This window comes from Oncorhynchus masou, chromosome 32 (genome assembly GCF_036934945.1).
Source record: "Oncorhynchus masou masou isolate Uvic2021 chromosome 32, UVic_Omas_1.1, whole genome shotgun sequence".
NCBI classification, from domain to species: Eukaryota; Metazoa; Chordata; class Actinopteri; order Salmoniformes; family Salmonidae; genus Oncorhynchus; species Oncorhynchus masou.
In genome coordinates, this window is record NC_088243.1 from 63,219,792 (window position 1) to 63,230,188 (window position 10,397).

The following is a 10,397-nucleotide window of genomic DNA, read 5'->3' on the forward strand; positions in this document are numbered from 1 at the left end:
TATGATCAAGACGTCTGCATATATATATATATATATATACGCACACACACACACACACACACACACACAGTATATACCTCAGTTTTTCAAATCCACATAAAGCTAGCTAGCTCAATACAAACACTGAATGAAGAAAGTGTGACAAATTAAAAACCAACCTTTATTTATTCTAGTTTGACAAAAACAACCGAGACGATGTTCCTTCCGTTATAAAACAGTGATATCACTCCCAAAATAATTTTGCGAGACAAATCGTGGGGACCTGACCATTAGCGTCAAAACAAGTTGACTGTTGCGTTTGGTTTTTGTCTCCTGAGGCTCCATCTCTCCCACTGAAGAGATAAGCGATGTCCTCGACATTCCTACAACACAATTCCATTCCTGTTGACTCGACAGGGGTTTAGTAGTGCTCCTAACTGGTCATCATGCGAGGGGCGATACTCATGGACATGAGCTCCTGGAAGAGCAGCTTGCAGGCGTATGGCATTCTGACCAGTGAGATCTGACAAGAAAGGGTGGAAACGGTTACATTGTACAAACATCTTATTCGATAAATCTTCAACAAAACTAAGGCTATAGAGGCAAGACTTTTTTATAGTCCTGTTGGAACACTTTAAAATCTATTTCACTATACTGTATTGTAGTTAGAATTTGGAATTGACATTCTGGTTACAGTAATAAAGGTATAATGGACATAAACAACATGTGAATAGGCCGGCCTAAGTAATAAACAGGAATAACTGGGAGACTGGTGGTGGTGTTGTTCCGTACCTGTGTTTTGTTGCGACAGCCCCTGCACTCGTAGGTGTGTGTGCGGGTGTTGGCGATGGCCATGAGGCCACAGAGGTTGCAGACGTGGACCTGGTAGGGGTCAGACGCCTCGAACAGCCTCTCACGCAGGAACTGAGCCGCGCCGTGGGCTATCTGACAATCACGCTCCATCTCCCCAAAACGAAGACCTCCATCACTGGGTGCAAAATGAGAGCATGGTTAGTTAAAGTGGCAATCTGCAGTTACTAAATCAATGACAGTTACTAAATCAATGACTTATAGCCATTGTTTCTTGAAGAATATAACTTAGAAATGCTTCATGAGCTTAGTTCAACTGTTGTACGCCATCCCATCAGAACCCAAAATATAACCTTGTTTTACTGCATTATTGTTGCCTCAAAATATGGTTAAAACTATAATGTTGATATCATGGATGGTCAGTCCTTGCATCCATTGCTCTGTCTATGAATTTCAGTGGTTACTTTTCTCCAGGCCCATCCCTCAGCTTTTTACCAAAACAGAGGTGGGGTGTCTGCTTTGTTATTGTTTCAATTAAGGATTCTAGATTTAACTGGGCGAGATCAGGGCCTGTATTCATAAAGCATCTGATCTAGAAGTGCAGATCTAGGATCAGGTCCCTCTCCCCCTGTGCATTTATTATCATCTAAGAAGACAGAACTGATCCTAGATCAGCTCCTACTTAAAGTTGCTTAACGAATACAAGTCCAGGAATGCATGCCCAGTGCACTCAAATAGTGCCATAAAAGGGAAAAAGTCCTATGTTAAATAATTCTTAGTATTCTTACCGTGATCTGCCCTCCATGGGCTGTCTGTTGAGGATCTGGACAGGGCCCCGGGCCCGGGAGTGGATCTTGTCGTCCACCATGTGCTTTAGGCGTTGGTAGTATGTGGGACCGAGGAAGATCTGAGAGGTAATCTTACGGCCGGTAAAACCGTTGTACAACACCTAGGAGGGAAAGACGAGGCCCGTTAATTGTACTCTATAGACAGACTAGTGTGAAATAGCTACTAAGGAAGTTAGATGTGAATGGTAAAGGAGGGTGATGTCCTGACCTCGTTGCCCCTCAGGTGATATCCGTATTCAGACAGCAGGTTGGAGACCTTCTGCACGTTGACCGCATCGTTGAAAGGTGTGGCGTCACCAATCTCCCCTTTGTTGGCTGAAACCTACACGGTGAAAGAGGGTGAAAACAAGAAAACTCCCATCCATACACTATACTTTATTTCCATGACAAAAAGTTTGACCTTTAACAAACAAATTCACACTGACCTTTGTCACTTCTAAAATATTTAATCTAGGTACCTTATTAAGTTAACTGTCATATTCTTCAGAGGTCTCAACATAGGACTAACACAGGTTAAAATTAAGTAGGGGGAGGAGTTATTAGACAGGTACCTTGCCCTGCAGGCACTCGATCAAATGGCCGACTGTCATACGAGAGGGGATGGCATGGGGGTTGATGATGATGTCTGGGGTAATTCCCTCGCAAGTGAAGGGCATGTCCTGTGGAAAGAAACGGAACAAAGGACATAGTTCCCTTACAAAAACTTGTGTGAGGGTTCCAGTTTTCTAAGCTAGTCTTTCTAAGGCATAACCCCTTGCAGGAATGTTGCATGTTCTACAGAGACTTTCATGTTCTCTCTAAATCAATTTTATAGTATTTACTGGGACGTGGTTGACTTAGCACTTCCTCTGAAGAGGCCTTTGTGTTTAGACTGAGCCTAAACATAAATAAAGCCAATGTCTCTAGGCCATTGACTAAACATCATGATAAACATTTCCTGGCTCAATGTCATACTGTGTCGTCTACTTAAGAGTGAGCAGTCCTGTAGACTATGCATGAGGAACATGTGTTTAATACGCTACCTCCTGTCTGTACTGAATACCACAAGTACCCTTCTGCCCGTGTCGACTGGCAAACTTGTCACCAATCTGGGGGATACGAACAGAGCGAACCTGCAAGAAGAAACAAATGGAGTTTGAGTTAAATCATGCCACAAGTTGGGCCATAAGGCTCCATAACCTTATGGCCCAAGGTTAGAGGGTGCAATATTCAACCAGTTTCATTTAGTCAATCTGTCAACAACTCGGATTTGGTATCTCGGGCTTGTTGCTTCTATGGAAGCAATCATGCTCGTAAAACTCAACTCAAACCTGCCCATTCTACGGATGACCTTCCTGCCTACTCTAAACTTGACAAATAGGTAGAGCTGCCAACAGGGATAATTTATTATGGTTTATTTGTCATTTTTACAGCCTACTAATGCATTGTCAACTTGACACAATATGCCTATTGTGTGAAGGTAGAGGACTCAGGACACACCCTGATCTTGCAGAACTTGTAGCCCTCCTGGTTGAGGGTGACCATGACTTGGTCCACGATGCCCGTTTCGCTGGTGCGGAGGAAGGTGCTGCAGTCCCTCTTGGTGTAGCGCCGGTTGGTGCTGTCCAGCTCGTCGTCGTTCTCCGGCAGGGTCACCGTCTTGCCGATGATCACATCCTCGCCGGAGACGCGCACGCCAGGAGCTATCAGGCCATCGTCGTCCAGCTTGTCGTAAATGGCGTGCCTCATACCTGGGGGAAGGCAGGGGCATTGGATTGTTCACTGAGCAGTTCTGTTTGTATGACTGCCAATTTAAATGGAAGCTGCCGATGGAACATTTTATGAGATGATGGAAATAGTAGGCTCTGATTTTCTGGCCGAGTCCTCTATACTTGTAGATGCCAAGATGCCTAGGACGTACCCGAACATGTTTCGCGTGTGGGTTTTTCAAAGACTTCCTCCTGATCAAAGCCTTTCTTCGACTCTTGTTCTTTATAGGAGCGGTAGAACACAGACCTGAAATAAACACCGTTAATTACACCACCGCCTTAAAAGTCATTATCACAGCAAATTTCTATCTTCAAATCACAGCGCAAACCTGAAGAATCCACGGTCCACCGCAGAGCGGTTCATGATGACAGAGTCCTCCTGGTTGTAGCCAGTGTACGCCGCAATAGCCACAATAGAATTGATACCTAAACCAGGCACAAATGAGGGGATTTCAACGAACTTAAAAAAAAAAAAAAAAAAGGCATAAATCTTTAGGTCAGAGTTAAGGAGTGTTTTTGGCTGCTACTTCTGCAGCACTCCAGTTCTCACCTGCTGGGAGCTCTCTGAAACGCAGGTACTCCATAGAGCGAGTGGTGACTAAGGGTTTCTGGGGGTAGTAGAGCACATGGGCCAGGGTGTCCATCCGCACATGGAAGTTGGTGATGTACACACCCATGGCTTGTTTACCCATAGCAGACTGGTACGTGTTTCTGGGAGACTACACAGGGGAAAAGATGGGGGGGGGGGATGGCATTAATAAGATTACAGTTAAAACAGAGGCATATAAATGACAAATCGTGTGATACTGTATACCAAGACTGATAAAAATCCTTATGTTTTATATCCTTGTCTTGTCATAGACAATACCATTGCCACCGCACCTAATCAACCATGCCAACTTAAACATATATTTTAGGAGCGTAATATTTTTTAGCCGTACCTGGTTGTGATCGGGGAAGGGGATGATGGAAGCACAGACTCCCAGGATCATGGAGGGGTGGATCTCACAGTGGCTGTATGTAGAACAGTAGGCCACGCCCTTCTCCTGGAGGTCGTCAGGGGTCATGGCCAGCATCACTGTCTCTTCCTCCAGGGTGTCGATGTACTCCACCACGCCGCTGGCCACCAGGTCCTGCCAACTGTAGTTGTTGTACTCCCTCTCCTTCAGCTGGTCGATGTGTCTCCTCTTCAGCAGCAGCTTCTGTTTCTCTACGATCAGCAGAGGACGACAGATCCTCCCAGCGTCTGTGTAGATGCGGATCTCCCTCTCTCGGATGTCTCTGATCATGGACACCTAGAAACAGGCGTAAACACGGATCAGAACAACGTAGCACATCAGGATAAGGGATATTGTGTTTGTAGGTTAATTCAAATTAATAATAATATAATAAATAATGAAAATGTTAGAAAAGCTGAAATTCCGTGAGAAAAAAAATCACCTCAGACACAATGATGTCCATCTGCCTCCTCAGTTTCCTCAGTGTGTTCATCAGCTGCTCTGGGTCCTTGTGTATTCCCACCCAGCAGCCATTCACAAAGATCTTTGTGGCACTGTTAGTGTTGAATTAATGAAGAAAAAAATTCAGTTAAAATGCAAATAAGAGAGGTTGACAAACTATACAAGTCACTAAGCATAAAAGACTGAGAACGCTTAGATATCTTCTGGACTGATAAAGAGCAGTGTGCTGCCATCTGCTGGACTAACTCTGCGATGGCTGCAGGTGAGATCTCCTCCAGGTTCTCCATGCTCCACTCCTCCAAGAACTCCAGGATGGGAGAGGGCTGGGAGCCCACAGAGATGTAAGCCATGAGGGCCAGGTTCTTCACCAGGCCTACAGCATGACCCTGGAGAGACCAGATAGACAGAGGTAGGCACAAAGACAGGAACAAAGTAAGAAGGGACAATAGCATATCAATGACACGCCTTAATTGACGGAGAGCTTAATTCTTTGAGGGTAACCTCAACCTTAAAATATGGTATGATGCAACAATAGCTCTTGACACAGATGTCATTTGGATTGGTTTTGAACATACCTCGGGGGTCTCGGCAGGACACACCATGCCCCACAGCGTGTTGTGAAGCTGCCTGGGCTTGGCTAGCTTGCCGTCTCGACCGATGGGGGAGTTCACCCGTCGAAGATGGGAGAGGGTTGAGGCAAAGGTCAAGCGGTTCAACACCTAATGATAAAGAACACAAAAAGTTCTGGTTCGGAATGACAACAATCATCTTGTCGCAGCATAATGGCAAACTGAGCCTAAACTATATAGGAATGTGTACCAGATGTCTTCTGCACTGTGTTACCTGGGACACTCCAGCCCTGGCCTGATGAGCCTTCTTGACGTCACCCCAGTTCCCCGTGGCAAGAGAGTACTTCAGGCCATCGGAGATGATGCGCGTCTTGATGGCCAACTCCAGGTTGAAGTCTTTCCCTCTGTCAATGAACTTCTGGGCGTAGATGCGGATCTCTTTCAGCAGGTTCTTGAACATTCTAAAAGCGTCCAAAGAAATTAAAAAGAGCTTGATTCAAGTTACAGGCTTAGTATCCCATTGACTTCATAAATATTCACCAAATGCTCAGTTTGGATAGGAGTGCGGTTTGCACAAAGTAGTCCTGCATCTGTGAATCATAGCTTTGTAGAGGTGTTCCTTCAGGCCTTACCCTCGGAACAGGAAAGCCAACAGAGGCCCAGCCAGGTCCAATCTTTTGTTGCCATAGTGATCCCTGTCATCCAACTCTCTTCGGCCCAGAGCAGCCAATAGCAGTCTGTGGACCATGTACCTACAAACAGACCCAAATATACAACACTGTGTTAGGCTAATACATCAAGCACAACAACAACATATTGGTCTTCATGCAATCAGTAACATCATACTGTGATAACCATAAAATTACATATAGAATCTCCAACACAAACCTGGTGAATTATAGGATCTCTATGATTATTACATTAATATAACATAATTTAAAAAAACACACCCTAAGAAATAGGCCTTTTTGGTCTCACAGAAGTCACTGACTCCGACATGGGGGAGCACCTCCTTCTGCAGCACCTCCTTGGCGTATTTGATCCTCCTCTCTTTGGTGACACCGGGCTTGGCACCACGAGAGCCGATGAAGTTCAGGGCCACGTTCTGCTCCTGGATCACAAAGGCCTCATCCAGGGAGGGCTTGACCTGGTGGAGCACAGCACAGCATAGCACATCAGATTAGAGGTGTGGGTGGGCGATGAGAAGGGGTGGGGGTGGGGGGGGGGGGTGGCAGGAGTATGTTTCATGTGTCAGTTAAAATGTAGAACTTTTACCATCTCCATCATCTCAGGGTCGTCAAAGTCGTAGATGATGTGCTCCAGGATGTCTCTGTCGGAAACAAAGCCCAGGGCTCGGAACACTATGATGATGGGCACCTCCTGTCTGATGTAGGGCAGAGTGGACACGATCCTCTGACCAATGGCACTTTTCTTCACCCCCTGGGGGAAAAGAAACAAGGAGAGTCAACATTTGGGTGCAGTAGCAGTACCTAAATGCAACTTTGCCAGCAAATTCAGACAGGGTATATTTTGGTGTTCAAGGTTGCTTGTTTTTCACCTGTCCTCCCCTGGCCATCATGCTGACCCAGATGGAGCTGGTGGGCCGCGAGGAGTTCTCCAGGCAGGAGCGGCACTCCCCTGTGTATGCGTACTTTGAGTCCTTCTTGGCAAAGACGTACACTGTGTTCGTGGCCATCTTTTCTTGGGCAATCAGGACCTTCACACCAAACACAAAAATTGTTATCAATAAAACTTCCTCTTCAAGCAAAAGCGTGTGTTTCTCAGGTGCTTCGTGAAAAGTATTGAAGAAACATTGGTACCCAAACAAACAAGGCCAGACATACAGTACCAATCAATCAAAAGTTTGGACACACCTACCCATTCAAGGGTTTTTCTTTAGACATCAAAACTATGAAATTACTCATATGGAATAATGTAGTAACCAAACAAAAAAGTGTTAATCAAATCAAAATATGTTTTATATTTGAGATTCTTCTTTGCCACCCTTTGCCTGGATGACAGCCTTGCACACTCTTGGCATTTTCTCAACCAGCTTCATGAGGTAGTCACCTGGAATGCATTTCAATGAACAGGTGTGCCTTGTTATAAGTTAATTTGTGGAATTTCTTTCCTTCTTAATGCATTTGAGACATTCAGTTGTGTTGTGACAAGGTAGGGGTGGTACACAGAAGACAGTCCTATTTAACCAAGTCCACATTATGGCAAGAACAGCTCAAATAAGCAAAGAGAAACAACAGTCCATCATAAGTTTAAGACAAGAAGGTCAGTCAATATGGAAAATCTGAAGAACTTTTAAAGTTTCTTCAAGTGCAGTTGCAAAAACCATCAAGCGCTATGATGAAACTGGCTCTCATGTGGACCGCCACAGGAAAGGAAGATCCAGAGTTACCTCTCCTGCAGAGGATAAGTTAGAGTTACCAGCCTCAGAAATTGCAGGCCAAATAAATGCTCACCGAGTTCAAGTAACAGACACATCTCACCATAAACTGTTCAGAGACTGCGTGAATCAGGCCTTCATAGTCAAATTTCTACAAAGAAACCACTACTAAAGGACACCAATAAGAAGAAGAGACTTGCTTGAGCCAAGAAACACAAGCCATGGACACTAGACCAGTGGAAATCTGTACTTTGGTCTGATGAGTCCAAATTTTAGATTTTTGGTTCCAACCCCTTGTGTTTGTGAGACGCAGGGCAGGTGAAGGGATGATCGCCTGACCTCAACCAAGTTGAGATGGTTTGAGATGAGTTGGACCACATTGTGAAGGAAAAGCAGCCAACAAGTGCCCACCATATCTGGGAACACCTTCAAGACTGTTGGAAAAGCATTCCAGGTGAAGCTGGTTGAGAGAATGCCAAGAGTGTGCAAAGGTGTCATCAAGGCAAAGGGTAGCTACTTTGAAGAATCTCAAATATATTTGGATTTGTTTAACACTTTTTTGGTTACTACATGATTCCATATTTCATAGTTTTGATGTCTTCACTATTATTATACAATGTATAAAATAGTAAAGATAAAGAAAAACCTTTGAATTAGTAGGTGTGTCCAAAATTTTGACTGGAACTGAACATCCCACCCTCCACCCCTGTTCGCTCTTTCTTCTTCTACCTTCTCAGAGCCGTTGATGATGAAGTAGCCCCCGGGATCTAGCGGGCACTCGTTGAGCTCACAGAGATCACGGTCCGTCAGGCCGCTGAGAAGGCAGTAGGTGGAGCGCAGCATGATCGGGATCTTGCCGATGAAGGTCTTTTGGTGCTGGGTCTGCAGCTGGTCCTCTCCCTCCTTGATGATGGTCTTGGTGATGTCCACGTACAGGGGAGCAGAGTACCTGTATAATACATATGTGAGCCTGGTTGGCACTGGAAGGAATAAAGATTGCCTATGACATGCACAGGAAATATATTGTGATAAAATGTTGGCTCCAAATGGGCCAACTTACGTGAGGTTCCGGAGTCTGGCTTCGTTGGGCATCATAGGTGAAGGTGCTCCATCTCTTTCCCAGTGAGTGGGTTTGGAAAGGTAGATCTGTTCAAACTTCAGCAGGTAGCGTGGCTGTAGAACAAAGCAACAGGCTCATTAGTAACAGGCCATGAATGAGTGCCCTCAGAGAGAGGCCCTACATAGAGCAGCGTTTCAGAAAAAGTTCCTGTCTGTCACTCACCGGGTCCTCCACCTCTCCAGTGGTGTGCTGAGCCTCAGCCTGCAGGTCAATGGGCGGGGCGTCCTCCACAATCCTCTGCACAGACATCTGGATGAACTCGTCAAAGGAGTCCAGCTGCTGTCGCACCAGACCCTTCTCATCAAAGTAGGAACTGTAGGGTGCATCAGAGAAGATAGTGTTATTTGAACATAAGCAAGCTGCATAGTGTATGCTCCATGATGATCAAAAGAGAGATAGGTAGGGAGAGCATAATGTTACCTGATAACAATCCAGCAAGCTTCCTGCCATAAATCGGGGGTGATTTCATCCTCATCCTCATCGTATTGGATATCTGCAAGAGATCACGGAAAATACATCAACAAAGTGAATGCAGACACAGTGATTTAATGTTAGCCTAGGCCCCGGATCTAGTTCATGGAGTTTTCTACAGAAGAACAACTGATAGACACAAAGAAAGTTATTTCAGCTCTGCAGATATCAAAGACAGATTTTTTTGCACATAATGTCATTATGTGATGCTCATATAGATAGGCCTAGTTGAAAGTGTACTATAGCTAGCTAACGTTAGGTGTTTAGTTTGGTGAAACCATATTTGGTATGTAACAAATGAGTCAACCAACATAGCGCTAGCAAGCTTGCTTGCTATCTCTTCTTGTTGATGCTCCTGGCGCCATATATTAGCCTATATGCTAACTTAGCTAGCTGGCTACATTATGTAAAATAGCTGAAATACCTTCATCTTGGTCATACATGGTTACTACTTATTCCCTCTCGTGTTTGCCTAAATAAGCAGAATCCGACGTTTAAATCATCAACAGTGTCGGATTCAACGTTGTCTAACGTTGCACACTTTGCTATCTAAATGAATACAAAAAGAAATATTGACGGTCTATCGTAAAACGTCATTTCCTGACAAAACTGTTATTTTGCCGTGCTAGAAATTAGTCTTAACTAAATATTTATACTATTCTGCTCTAATATTAACTATGATAATCATATTATTTTATCTGATAAATAATATATTATTATTATCAGATGCCGAATCTTAATAGTTGTAAACGTAAATAAACAACATTTCCAGCAACGTCAGTTCCGTCAGGATATACATGGAGTTTTGATTGCAGCAACTCACATGTGTAATGGATTTGAACTACAGTTTCACAGACTAGATATTTCGCTGGATGTATAAAAATGAAGCATCCGCTTGGCGTTTCCACTCATGACCAAATATGGTCGTGATAAGAAGCCCTTTGCCCACTGGCCGGCAGTGGGGGAAAATGGAACGAGCTGGATTACGCCAACA

At 44.5% G+C, this 10,397-nt stretch overlaps 1 protein-coding gene across 1 annotated transcript; it reads right to left on the reverse strand.

The window, feature by feature from the left end:
* Positions 1-139: 139 nt before the first annotated feature.
* On the reverse strand, positions 140-9,993 carry LOC135526434 (DNA-directed RNA polymerase II subunit RPB2). The gene is made up of 24 exons (XM_064954805.1): positions 9,828-9,993; positions 9,353-9,425; positions 9,095-9,245; positions 8,873-8,985; positions 8,542-8,761; positions 6,973-7,131; positions 6,690-6,854; positions 6,365-6,561; positions 6,047-6,166; positions 5,689-5,875; positions 5,421-5,564; positions 5,092-5,231; positions 4,826-4,937; positions 4,327-4,680; positions 3,936-4,104; positions 3,715-3,811; positions 3,538-3,632; positions 3,117-3,367; positions 2,660-2,749; positions 2,189-2,296; positions 1,846-1,959; positions 1,578-1,738; positions 772-967; positions 140-502 (listed from the first exon to the last, which is right to left on the reverse strand). Exons 1-24 carry the CDS (start codon positions 9,844-9,846, stop codon positions 413-415), a joined length of 3,525 nt encoding a protein of 1,174 aa, XP_064810877.1. The 5' UTR covers positions 9,847-9,993; the 3' UTR covers positions 140-412.
* Positions 9,994-10,397: the final 404 nt, after the last annotated feature.